Below are 13708 nucleotides of genomic sequence, written 5' to 3' on the forward strand. Positions count from 1 at the left end.
TCCCTTTCAACTCTTGCCTGCAATTCTCAACTTCCAATTGCCAGTCGTTGAGAAAGGTCCTACAGAACTGGCCATAATGTGAGATTCTATGCTACTGTTGTCTGTCTGGAATGAAGCAAAATGTCTGAATCCCCTCCCCACCCCAAGTACATGGATATAGAGCACCCTTGTCAGCTGTCTGAGAAATTAACTGGGGAGACAGTCTGACTCTCCCTCACTCTCAGGTGCTGAAGTGAGATCCCTCCTACAGTGCACTTTCAGAAAGGATGAGGGGGCAGTAGAGTGGATGGATGAGAAGACAAATGCAAGCATGGTGAGAGGTGTGAAAAGGCCCATTTCCCATTCACCTGTGTGCAAATCATAAAACTGATGATGGTGTGCCTTTGAATGCATTCAAATGATCAGGAATAAGAAGTAAAATAGGTGAGTCCTCATCTTCCTTCCTTCCACAGCCCTCACTAGCCAGTAGGCAACCCTTGCAAAGCCCCTGTTGTTCCAGGTCACATGGCTGCTTCTGCATGCCTCCAGGTAGAGCATCTGATTGAGCCACACTGTTTCCAAAGACCAATCCCTGAAAGCAGTGCGTGTCCCTTCTCATCAGAATTTATTGACACACTACCTATGAAGTCAAGCCTGGTGTACCTGCAAGGGGCCGCCAGTGTGAATAATGTGGAGGAGAGGGCAGGGCTTTTCAGTCCTGGACCCATTGCCTCATGCTTGGGGTAGGGGAAGAGCAATCTTGGACACACATACAACATGCAGCATCACTCTTTATTATGACGATAAACAGAAATCACGAGTGGGGGAAATACACAGAACAACTAATACTTCAGGTGGTTATGTCACCTGGCCTGCTAGTTAAAGATAACTTTGGTTTCATGGTTAGCCTGCCTCCATCCCCAGCCATGAACATGACCTTAGGCTGGAGTAAAGATAACCAAGATGATGTGGACATCCAAGGCTTCTTCTAGGCGATTTGCTTGAAGGCGTCCTCTGGGATCTTTCCCTCATTCTGAAGGGAAGGAGTTGGGACGTCAGAAGAGCCAGATCCCAGAGTTTCATTCCCAGGCTACCCAGCCTCCACCTTCTTGGCCTTCCTGAAGGCCCAGAAGCACCCATCCAACCTAATGGATCCCAGACCTCACCTTGAGCATAGTGAAGACCTGACCAGCTCTGGTGTAGTTCCACTCATTGTCCTGAAGGCACCTGGAGTGGGAGGACAGATGACCTCCATTAGTACCACAGTACAGAGACGCTGACCATGCGATGCTAAATATATGCCACCTTTTTGCTGGTATTCATGTACCACCAGTATGAGCACTATGTGTAATGGTGAAGAAAGACCTAGTGAAAATGTCTATCACATTGACACAAAATGCCATGCCCACTAGACTTCAAAACAGAAAATTAGAGCTCTCCAAAGAACAAGGGAGTTTAATATATGTTGATAAAGAAAAACATTCAAGTAGATAAATGGAAATTTATTAAAAGTACAAGTTTCCAATCATTTTTTATTGAGATATAATGTACATACCATTGTGTTATTATTTTCGTGTACATACCATTTTAAAGTGTACAATTGTTTTCTTAGTATATCCACAAGATTGCTCAATCACCATTATTTAATTCCCAAATAATTTTATCACCTCAAAAAGAAACTCCCTAGACATTAGACATGGCTCCCTATTCCTCCCCTTTCCCCAGGCCCTGGAAACCACTAATCTGCTTTTGGTCCCTGTGGATTTGCCTATGCTGGACATTTCATAGAGACGGAATCATACACTATGTGACCTTTTGAGGCTGGCTTCTCTCTCTTAGCATAATGTTTTCAAGGTTCATCCATGTCATGGCATACATCAGAACTGTATTCTTTTCTATGACTGAATGATATTCTACCATATGAATGTACCAGTTTCGTTTATCCATTTATCAGCTAAAGGGCATTTGGGTTGTTTCCACTTTTTGGCTATTATAGATAATGCTGCTATTAACGTTCCTGTACAAGTTTTAGAGTGAACATACCTTTAGTTCTCTTGGTGTATACTTAACAGTGGGATTCCTGGTTTATATGGTAACTTCATTTAACATTTTAAGGAACTGCCAAAACGTTTTCCCTAACCACTGCTCCATTTTACACTCATACTTGTAATATATGAGAGTTCTAATTTACTCACATCCTCACCTATGCTGATCTTCCATTTCAGTGACTAAAGCCATCTTCATGACTGTGAAGTGGTATCTCATTGTTTTTGATTTGCATTCCCTAATGACTAATGATGTTAGGCATGTTTTCATGTACTTGTTGCCCATTTATTTGTATATCTTAAGATAAATGTTCATCAAACAACTTCCCCATTTTTAAATTGGGTTGTCTTCCTATCATTGAATTGTTAGTCTTTCAGGTATGCTCGACAGTAGACCTTATTACATATGAGATTTGCAAATATTTTCTACCATTCTGTAGGTTGTATTTATATTTTCTCAGCAGTGTCCTTTGATGCATGAAGGCTTTTAATTTTGATAAAGTCTAATTTATTTGTCTGTTTTTTATTTGGTTGCTTGTGTTTTCGTGTCATATATGAGACCATTATCTATTTTAAGTTCATGAAGGTTATACACTTATATTTTATTCTAAGAGTTTTTATAGTTACAGATCTTACATTAGATCTTTAATCAATTTGAGTTGATATGCGTGGCATGGGTCAAATTTATTATTTTTTATTTTTTATTTTTTTGCATGTGGATATCCAGGTGTCTCAGCATTATTTGTTGGGAAGATTTTTTTTTCTTCATTAATTTTTTTTGGCACTTAGCTGGAAATCAATTGACTATAAATATCAGGGTTTATTTCTGGAGTCTTAATTCTATTACATTGACCTATATGTCTACCCAAATTTTAGTACCATGCAATCTTGATTATAATACCTTACCAATGAATTTCAAAATTGTGAGGATTGGGAATTCTGAGTCCTCCAACTTTATTCTTCACTTTAAATATTGTTTTGGCTATTCTGAATTCATTGCATTTTAATGTGAATTTTAGGGTCACTTTATCAATTTCTGGAAAGCAGCAAACTGGGATTTTGATACGAATTATGTTGAATATGTACACCACCTTAAGTAGTATTTCTATCTTAAAAAGGTTTTCAATTCATGAACATAGCATGTCTATTCATTTTTTAGGTCTTCAGTTTATTCCAACATATTTGAATGAACTTGTGTATCGATATTCTAATAGTTTCTTAGTGAATTACCTAGGATTTTCCATATGCAAGGTCTTGTCATAGGAACATTATAATGTTTTAAAAGTTTTTAATATATATCATCATAAAATTAGGATACTTTATTCACAGGCCTTCTTTTTTGGGGAAGCAAAATATCCAAATACTTATTTTTCAAATTGCCTATGCATTCTTATTATTTATTCTCCCAGCTCCCTCTTATTCCCCTGTATACCCAATCTCACTTCTGAGACCACTCGGGTTTCATCCCAGACTGAGTGGAGAAAGCCTGCACCATTTCCTGCTGCTCCTTGGAGAGGATGAACACAGAGCTGGAAGTGGATGAGGACACTGGGATGGAGGACATACTCTGAGTCTCATTTGGGCTGGCATCTCTCACAAACAGCTCGTCATTCACGATGCATAAACTGGAGGAAAAATGGACCCTCAGACAACTGACAAATGGACAATCCCACACCCCTAACAATGACCCTGCTGCCACTGTCTCTCAGCAACCAGATTCCTTCCATACCCCTGTGCCTGTCCCATAGCTTCCCTGGGTGGTAACTCTAGCCCTCCCACAGATGCAACTGTGGAGAGTTTGTCTACTAGCTTCACTAGATTTGTAAGTTTAAACCCAATGCATTTATTATGCAAAAACAGTCCAAGGGGCAGGATAGTCTAATACCATTTTCAGAGGAAGATGCTGTTTCACTGAAGGATTATGTGATTTGGCTAAGGTCACTCACCTAGTGAATGTTGGGGTCAGGAAAATAACACAATGCTTTGACTCCAGAGCCCACGCTCTTAACCACTAGGCAAGAATAATACTTTCCACAATACTGACAAAACCTCAAGGACATACAGTGCTACATTCCCAAACCCCTGAATCTCAGATGAATGGGGTGTTTCCACACACAGCACAGCACTCACCTGGAATTGTTGGTAGGTGTAGCAATAAAGGTCCGGGTGAAGGCGCGAACAGAACCCTGAGACCTTCCTTCCACTTCAACAACAAACAACAAGCAACTGTTCAGTTCATTAGAACTGAACATGCTTCACATGCTTACATAGCATTCCCCAGTCAGAGTTTAACTTGATATTCATGTTGAAGGGTACAATTGTTCTATGAAAGTCAGGATGCCGGGAATGGGGAGGGAAATAGGAACAGTCTGCTCCCAGTGACACAGACCTTTTTATGTGCTAGGCCCTGTGTAAATAACTTTATGAATTCATTTGATGAATTTTCACAGGCACACAAAAGATGGGTGTTATTAGCCCCATTTTGAAAATGAGGAAACTTGGAAGCTTAATTAATGGGCCTTCCTTCTCCGAGTGAGGATCTGGGATGAGAGCCATCAAGCTACATAGCCTGTGTCCCTAACGCCTGAGATCTGCAGGGCAGATGGGCATGGACCCATGTCAGATCAGGATGGTTTGGGAGCTGAGTGGAGGCAAGAGAACACTGCAATATGAAGAGAAGGGGAAAGAAAGTTGAGAGGGAGCCCAACCAGAGGGAAGGGAGCAGTGGGGAATCTGCAGAGGGGTTCCAACATATACTCACCTTCCTTGAACACCCCATTGACAGAGAAGCAGAGCATCATCTCCTAAAAAGGAATAACCCAGGTGCTAAGTCACCTAAACTTCCTACCCACCTGTGGCTTTCTAGAGCTGCCCTTGGGAGGAAGCAGGTGCTCACCGTATGGAACCACATGTCCACCACGAAGGAGCTGATGTCATGCTGAGTTTTGGGCAGTGTGCTGAGGGAGCACACAATGTCATGTTTTGTATGCTTCAGCAGCTGAACACGCAGATCTATAGGGGGGAAGAGAAACAAGTGAAGGTCAGGGGCTGCCACACCTTGTGCCTTATGATTACCCCCTCACCCCCCCTTTCTCTGCACAATCTTCCCCATCAAACACGCACAGGGGTCCTTGATCTTCTTCATATTCCTGCTTTCCTTGAAGTACATGCATAAGCTGCTTCTAGGGAGACAAAGAGGAAGAAGAGGTGATAGTCTGGCCAGTGTGGGTGTTTCCAGGAGCTGTCCTTCATCAACTGGGGAGTCACACAACCCAGGATCAGAGTCTGAGCTTTTCTACTCACGGGTCTGGGTCTTTGGGGTTGAAGGGAATGGTCAGGGAGAAGCAGGCCTTGTAGTGGTAAGCACAGAGGAGACCTTGGCGGTCTTCAGAGTCATAGATCAAATAGTACCTGTGGGGAAGCAATGAGGATAGTATATCTCTGGGGTCTGGACCTCAAATGAGACTTGAAAACCCCCATGAACAGACCTTTCTCAGCATCCAGTCCCCATTTCTTGTGGTCTCTAAAGTACTTACTGCTGAAGAAATTGCAGTATTAGACTCTTTAGTTTCTCAGATCCTCTGGAGCTTTCCTGTAATTAAAAGACATTTGAGACTATGTAGCTGATAAAGCCTCCCTTGTAATACCCCAAATGTTGTTTGATCCTACTTCCTCACCTTGCTGGACTTTATTAAGTATGGGGCATCAGTGTCAATAATTGCAGGGGGTAACGTCTGGCCATCCTAGAGAAGGGAAGAGGAAGTCAGCAGTGGAGACCAGGGAGGTGGCCCTGGATACTTAGGGAAAAGGATGAGCCCAGGAGAGGATGAGGGTCAGAAGACAGGTGTGAAAGGGCACTAGAAATGCCCTTTCTTTCCAGGGGAAAGATTACAATGGGTGTCTTCATCATGGGGTCCTGGAAGTCTCTACTATTATATGCAACAATGTGTGTGTGTGTGTGTGTGTGTGTGTACATTTTTTCCAGGAAGAATATCCTTATCTTTTTCAGGAGTCCATGTTTCCTAGTGCATAAAGGTCATGGATACATGCAATCTAGACAAGACCAATGAGTTTGAGGGCAGATATGGAGATGATCAAAGTTAGTAAGAGACAACGATGAGTGTAGGCACTTACCAGATGTAACAACTTGGGGAAACATTCCCTGATGGCACTGTCCAAGACCAAAAATAGAAAGAAGTGGTTGATAGCCTGGGGTTGCAATTCTTCATTTGTGTTAAAACACTGATGCCATAAACAAAGACCAATATGTTCTGCCCATCCAGAAGCCCCTTTTCCCATTTCAGCCTCTGATTTCAAGAGGTTTAGGTCCACTACTCTGCTGAGCACTAAACATCTTCCATATGGACTCTCTGAAGGTATAGCCTCCTTATCTCTCTCCACAGCTTCACATTCATATTCCCTACTGCTCTTCTTCCCTCCATCACTTTCTCTCTCTCTCTCTTGCTCTCTCTCTCCCTCTCTCTCCTCTCTTACCTACCTGCTTGGTATCTCCCACCTACACTGTCCTGACTCCCATCTCCAGTGCCACCAGGAGCAACATTTGGAGCCCAGCCTCTGGGGCTCCCTTCCCCTCCCTGCCTCCCTTCCTTCCTCCAGGTCTCCACTGAAGACTCCAGACAGAAGAGGGAATGAGGTGGGAACCCATGGCTCTGCTACCTCACTAGGGGCCCAGCATTCTGCAGGATCATGACACCTCCCAGGGATGTCCCAGAATGCCAGGGCAGAGAGGTGAGTGAGGCGAGACCCAGGAGGCAGGGAAGGAGGGGGAGGGGGTGGGGGTTCAAGAAAGAAGAGGGAGTAAGGGGAGGAGGGGAAAGGTGAGAGAGACATAGGGGAGTAGTGACAAAGGAGGAAGAGAAAGCAAAGCAAAGTGAAAGGAAAAAAAGCTCCATTATGTTGGTGGGGGCCAGGGAGGAAGAGAGAAGGGGGGAATGGCTCTGTAGCTGCAGCCCTCTCCTTCATCTGCCCTGGCTGGCCCTGGCACCTGAGGTAGGAATGGAAAACATGCAGGTGTTAGGCTGGGGGTCCATTGGATGCTGGTTGAAACTTTGTCACCTGTGTGAGCTCAGCTGGAGCTGGGTATGGGAAACGAGGCAGATACAGGGGAAGGAGGCCTTCCCCAGAAGGAGCAGAGGGTCAAGCCCCAGCTCACCATGGGCCTGAAGGTCCATGTCCCCCTCTAATTCTCACTGCCTTCCCTCCTGATGGCCCCTGTGCACCTGTGCCTGTCTCAATAGATTCCTTGCCTGTGGAATTATACCCATGTCAGGCTACCCAGGGCTCTTCTGAACGACCAGATGGGATGATGTGACATATGTGGGAGGTGGATAGGGGGCAGTGCCTCTGAGAGGCCTGTCCTTCTGTCTTCTCAAGCACTTCTGCCCTCTGCCTTCCATTCCTACCTTGGGAAGCCCTCTGTTCACTGGCAGTGGTCCAGTTCTTGCCCCTTGACTCAGGGAACCCTAGTTTCTCCCAAAGAAGGTTCAGCTCCTGGCATATGGCCAGAGAAATAGATGTAATGAGAGAAGCCATTCAGGGCCTTGAGGCACAAAGCCACCATGGAAACCTGGGACAGATGGGGGGACATTTCGTTTAAGAGAAGGAAAGCCCTTCTCAGAACAGTTGAAGAAAGCCCCATACCACCACAGAGGCAGGGAGGCCTGTCTCAGCATGAGGCTCAGGGCTGGAGGAACCTACTTGGTCCAGGTCACCAGCATCTGTTTCAAGACTGCTTACCCCTGGTCCTGGTGAGGAGGGGGAGACCTGCTTCTTGGAGCACATCATAGGTGGGTATCAGAGAAAGCTAAGTGCAAAGTCAGAAACAGATGCCAGAACATGTAAAGAGGTGAGCAGGTCAGAGGGATAAAAGATCTTTAAGTGAAGGTGAGGGACACAAACAGAGAAGGCAAGGCTTGTGATACTCCCAGAGGACTAAGGATGCCACCACCAGCAGAGGGGCACTGTCAGGGATAGTTCAGGACCCCATGGGTGAAGTTATCCAAGAAGGGTGACAGAGGTTCACACTGACCTTATGTAGGTGGACTGGTCTGGGAAGGTGTCGCACAAAGGGTTCCCTTCTAGCCAAAGCTCTTCAAGCTTCAGCCCTTTCATCTTGTTTAACTCCCACACCAAGGTCAGCTGAGAAATATGGGGAGGAAGCTGGGAAGGAGTCCCAGGGAAAGAGAGACACGCGGGCCCTTGCACCCCCAGCCCCCACCCTTCTACATAGGTACCTTCTCTTGCCTACTGTCATCACTCGGATGAGCACTACCACCCACCGTCACCCCCAACTTTGATCTGGCTCCCTCTTCCCACCTCATTTTTGGAGAGGTTCAGGATCTTGACTGTGGGGACCATCTGTATAATGTCAGACAGGCCATCCAGCTGGTATAGTTTGTTGTTGCTCAAGTTCAAGGACAACAGCTTTTGGTGAAGAAGAGTTAGAGTGACAGTTACTATCTAGGGCCTCAGAGACAAATCTGTCCTCCACCTCATGAGTTCCACCACCTACTATTGATAACAGCACTGGGACTAAGGCCTTACCTCAGGGAAATTCTCTTCAATGATCTGCAGGGTGGCAGCCATGCAGTTTCTTCGATTCAGGATTATATCAATATCATGGCCCACCAAGTCTTCAGGAAGCCAAGAGGAGGCAAACAGAAGGCTGAGAGGGGTCCAGGGCCAGCATCATCCCCTCCCCACGTTACCATTCCTCAGTCTCCCTCCCAGGCAGATCCCTGTGCCCTCACTGCCCTAGCATTACTGCTATCAACTGTACCTGGGTCAAAGCGGAGACTCTGGAGGTCAAGAGCTTCATGGGAGACATCATAGCGTTTGTGCATGGTCAGCTGCAGAGAAAGGCAGAGAAATCCACTCTGAGGCTCTGGTAGGGATAGGAAAATCAGGGGCTGGAGGAAGAGGAGGTGGGTCTGGGTGTGGGCATGCAGCGGGCCTTGAGTCTGCATTACCTTTAGCTGCTTCATTTCTTCTGGCTTCAACTTATACCGCACAGAGTAGGGTACATTAGAGGGACTGACAAAGATCGATATCTGCAGGAAGGTGAGGTGCTCGGGTAAGCACCAATAACTCTGCTTCCAAAGAAGACCACCAGACCCTGGCTTGTCCTCCCACCCCGGGACTAGGTACAGGTAATGCCCTCAACACATACCTTTTGGCTCTCCTCATCACATATCTTGTAGCTGACATCTTTCAATGCAGAGGCAATGCCAGCATCCTGGACAAAGAACCGAGCTTGGTTTTTCACATAGTGAAACTACAGGAGAGGGAGGCAACAATAATTTTGAAGGATAGAGTCTACCTGCTCAGTGGGCTCCCTCTGCCCCAGCCCCTCTTTCCCTGTGTCCACTCATATGTCTTCACCATCCTCTCTTACATCCACTGGAGTGAAAGGGACACTGCAATGGTCCTGTATTGAATTCACTAGCCATGTCTTCTCATACTTTCCCCCATAGGGAATCTAAAGATGAAAAGAAGGGATGGGAGTGAGGAGAGACAACACGGAATTAAAGCTGGAAAACAGACCCAACAGTGTTCTTTTCCAACTCTCTACTGAGCTGTACAGGGCTTCTAAAGAAGGGACCACCAGCATTATTTCTTATTTTTGTGCAAAATACGGATTTTCTAAACCCTCTTTCTCTCCATTGGAAAACTCTCCTACAAATAATCGATGTAAAGTTGTTTAAAGTGGTATTCCTTTGATAAAGTTCCAGGATATTCTAATTAAGATCTTGACAGGACACTCACGGTGATCTTGAACCAGCTCCCTGGGGTTCCATCTTGTGTGTTCTCCCTCATTTCTCTCTTCAGAGGTTTTCTATCTCTCCACACAGTAACATGGATATGGCCTTCATTATGCCATTTCACTCTCCTCTTGTTCTGTTGGTTGCTATAGAAAGTGCTGCAGAAGGGAAGTGGAGAGGAGAATGGTGGCCATAAATGCTAAGAAAGTCTTCATTTATACACCCTAACCTCTCTGCCACCAGGACTACAAGTAGGATTGCTCAACCATTATTCCACTTTGAGCATTCTTCAATTTTCCAGTGAGAGAAGGAAAAGAAGAGCAAGTAGAGTGAAAGAGTTGCATAATCCCAGGGGTTGCTACATGCAAACCAGGCTGTATGGTCACTTACTGTCTTACTTGGGGGTACTCCTGGACATTCCTCATCATCACATTTCCATCATCCTCCTGGTGGTGTGAAAGCTGAGGCTCATATCCACCATGTTCATATTGGGGGTTACTCTTGCCAAAATTACCTCGCAAAGAACTCCAAACTCTCTGTCTTCCTTGAGGTGAGTTACCACCATCGTTGGATTCTAAAAGGGGGACAGAAATACAAGTTTGAAGATACACCAGTGGTCCACTTACCAGGTACTATGTCTTAGGCTCACACCATAGTAGGGCAAGCAAAATGCCAACCTGCCCTAAGGGTCCAATCCCACAACCCCCAGAAAAGAAACTCCTCTGTCTAGACAGGAGAACCTTATTTTACAGATGGCACTATCAGGGGAGGAATCTTGGGGGAGGAGAAAGAGGTGACTGAGTAGGAGCAGGGGAAGAGGAAACTATATTGAACCCTTTAAAGAATGAAACAGGATTTATAAAAACAAACAAATAAAAACAATGTGTGATCCATGGGTTAGACTGCAAACCAGCCATACACCAGGAAGGCATCTGAATTGTGCCTTCTCTCAGGCTTAACAACCACACCAATACCACAGAGGCAATCTCTCTCATGCTTCCCAAATATAATCAGCCACCAAACTGATCCCGCTAACAATCAGCAAGCTGTTTCCTTTGCTGGTGTAGTACAAGCTTTAACGTCAAGAAAGACTGATGTAAACAGCCTCCTAAGTTGTCCCTTTCCCTCCAGCTTGCTGTCAACAATACTCAGTTTGAAACATCCAGAGTGAGCTTTCTTTTTGCCCAGCATGAAATGCCTTTCAGCTGAGAAGACAACTCTTTCTAAACTCAGCTCCTTTATAACAAGTATCTGAACGACAACGTGGAATAAGTCAACTACCATTTCCAAGTGTGTAGGGATTCTTTTTTTTTCTATTATTGATTTCTAATTTAGGTCCATTATAGTCAGATAATGTATTCTGTGTGATTTCAATTCTTATAAAATTTGTGGAGGTTTGTTTGATGGTCTAGGAGATGATCTAGATTGATGAATGTTACATCGACATTGGGGGGAAAATGCACTCTGCTGTCATTGGGTGGAGTGCTCTATTTATGTCATATAGATCCTGTTAATTTATTATGTTATTCAGATGCCCTATATCCTTGCTGGTTTTGTCTCTAGTAATTTTATACCTTGCTGAGTGGCGGGTGTTGAGGCCTCAACTATAATTATGTATGTGGTTATTTCTTCTTTCAGCTCTATCAGGCTTTGCTTCATGTACTTTGAGGCTCTGTTGTTTGCTGCATATACTTTTAGGATCATGACTCCCCAGTGGATTGATCCTTTTATCATTATGTAACGCCTCTTTCTGTCTCTTATCAATTTTCTTTGCTCTGATGCCTACTTTATTGGACATTGTAGCCACAGGTATACTTAGACTATGTTTTGGTGGTATTTCACCCTGTATTCACCCCTAGTTGTATTGATGTTCACCCCTCCCTCCACAAATACTCCCCGCCAACATATATCATTCACCACGTAAATTATAGATTTGGGAGTTTTCTGGCATCTACAGAAATATCAGTCCCAATTCCCTCTCCCACAGTGGATTCACTAAAGGTATTTTATTTGTACCATGTTAAACTCAAACACTGTACCAGCAGATAATAATACTAGTGGTTTGGGTGGGCAGTAGGGGGAGGATTAAGGTAACCAGACTGGTAGAAACCAGCTTCCTTTTGGATTCTAATATTTAAGGCTCTCTTGGTTTGTGTGTTGTACATTTTGTACCTCAATTACTCCATGCTGTCTCAGGGCACGATTATGAGTAAAAATCTGTTCACTGCTGATTGCTCCCTGATGTAGTGATTACGACCAGGCCTCAGATTTACTCCTCTGGGAAGTCATTGCTTTCACTCTGTGGCCTTGCTGTCAAGACAATCCTGCTATTCACAACCTTTGGGACTTTTCCTGTGTGGCACTGGAAGTGGAATTAAACATGGATAGAGCATTTGACCCAGAAATGCCAATGGCTCAGTCCTCAAAACTTGAAAGCAACTTGGAGTGCTCTCTCTTTCACACTCCATATCTAACAGATCAGGAAATTCTTTCACCCCCTCTCTCCAGTACATCCAGAATCTAGCCACTTCTTACCACCATCATCATTACCACCACCCTGGCCAAGACACCAACATCTATCTGTCTCCTGGATTATACTGCCTTCCAGGTCCAGGTCACCAGCAGCAGAGCATAAGTCAAATCATTTGACTCCTCTGCTCAAAACAATGTAACAATGGTTTGATGTCATCAACATGTTAAAAGACCATGAGTTCATAATGATACTAAACAATAACAACAACAAAGAGGAACTTTATTGATGACACTTGGAGAATGGCAGGAAACCAACCGGTTTTCCTGAAAATCCACCAATTAAAGGAAAAACTTAAATATTAAAAGGAGGAATAAGGGCCTGTGGTCAACGTATGGTGTATGGGGGCATCAGAGTCATTTTTGAGACGTGACATTACTTCAGAAATAACATCAACAATGGGAAAGTGTAAAAGTGAGCTAGCTAACAGCTACAGCAATCCCCAGACTGACCAGTTAAGTTGGGTGCCTAAACAGGGACAGAGGCCTCCCTCATCAAGGTGATTCATACCAGAGCAATCTTGGGCATAGCCTTGTTTTGGGAATCTCACAGGAGAGTGGGCACGTGATTAAAAAGCCAGAGGGACCACGTGTACACACACGTGTGTGCACGCGCATATCCACTTACTGAAGGTTTTCATCTCAACACGATCCCTGTCTTGCCGTCGCTCTGTGAGAATCAAAGGCAATAACAGGAGTATCACAAATCACCTGGTAGCTCTCACCCAGGCTGCCTGAGTTACCCCTCAAGCTCCACCAAGCACCAACTGATCCTCCCTCCCATGGAGAAATGGTCGCGAGTATCATTTATGACATCATATGTATTCACATGGCTACTTCCCGTGTCAGTTTGGAATTCTGCCTACATCATTGCTAGGCCTCTGAGCACATGGCAATGGCATCCCTGCTATAGTATGTAAAGAACAGGATGAGAAGTAAATCAAAACTTGCCCTGAGGCAGCCAACATTTGCTCAGTGTTGGGCAGACTCATTAGATTTCTTTGACCTCCTCACAGAAACCCCATGATGGCTGTATCTACAATTCCTTCTCAGACCACAAATGTTAGGCTCACAGGGGTTAAGTCCATTTCCCAGGGTTTCTCAGTCAAGTTAGTGTCAGAACAGAGATTTTATCCTCACATTTTGGTCTGCCTCCTAAGTATTTGGTTGGCATCCTAAGTATTCCTGTAGCTACTATGCTGGTTCTAATTTAATGGTGAACTTTTGGGCCTCAAGGATAGATTTCTTTGACCAGACAAGGGATGATGTTTTGTGAATAGGATCTAGTAACTCTTGCTTGGGGGTTGGGAGGGGGAGTGTCCAGGTGCCTTGGAACAAGTGGAGATATCTGTCTTGAACTAAATGGACAAATCT

At 44.7% G+C, this 13708-nt stretch overlaps 1 protein-coding gene across 4 annotated transcripts in view; it reads right to left on the bottom strand.

Moving 5' to 3' along the window:
• Positions 1-773: 773 nt before the first annotated feature.
• LOC125157357 (nuclear RNA export factor 2-like) overlaps positions 774-13708 on the bottom strand; it is a 34751-nt gene continuing 21816 nt past the window's right edge. For 2 of the 4 annotated variants that reach the window (XM_047843985.1, XM_047843984.1), the window contains exons 3-22: positions 10196-10379; positions 9810-9963; positions 9439-9522; positions 9214-9318; positions 9014-9094; positions 8824-8893; positions 8589-8677; positions 8361-8468; positions 8074-8183; positions 6159-6195; positions 5702-5767; positions 5561-5616; positions 5328-5435; positions 5148-5206; positions 4921-5036; positions 4786-4828; positions 4155-4227; positions 3467-3649; positions 1146-1206; positions 774-1012 (exon numbers count right to left, since the gene is read on the bottom strand). In XM_047843985.1, coding sequence (XP_047699941.1) covers positions 968-1012; positions 1146-1206; positions 3467-3649; positions 4155-4227; positions 4786-4828; positions 4921-5036; positions 5148-5206; positions 5328-5435; positions 5561-5616; positions 5702-5767; positions 6159-6195; positions 8074-8183; positions 8361-8468; positions 8589-8677; positions 8824-8893; positions 9014-9094; positions 9214-9318; positions 9439-9522; positions 9810-9963; positions 10196-10379 — 1832 coding nt within the window. In that variant the 3' untranslated portion in view covers positions 774-967. Of the gene's footprint in view, positions 1013-1145; positions 1207-3466; positions 3650-4154; positions 4228-4785; positions 4829-4920; positions 5037-5147; positions 5207-5327; positions 5436-5560; positions 5617-5701; positions 5768-6158; positions 6196-8073; positions 8184-8360; positions 8469-8588; positions 8678-8823; positions 8894-9013; positions 9095-9213; positions 9319-9438; positions 9523-9809; positions 9964-10195; positions 10380-12962; positions 13091-13708 lie in introns of those variants that run through there. The other 2 variants (XM_047843986.1, XM_047843988.1) reach the window with 2 other exon arrangements.

This window comes from Prionailurus viverrinus, chromosome X (genome assembly GCF_022837055.1).
Source record: "Prionailurus viverrinus isolate Anna chromosome X, UM_Priviv_1.0, whole genome shotgun sequence".
NCBI classification, from domain to species: domain Eukaryota; kingdom Metazoa; phylum Chordata; class Mammalia; order Carnivora; family Felidae; genus Prionailurus; species Prionailurus viverrinus.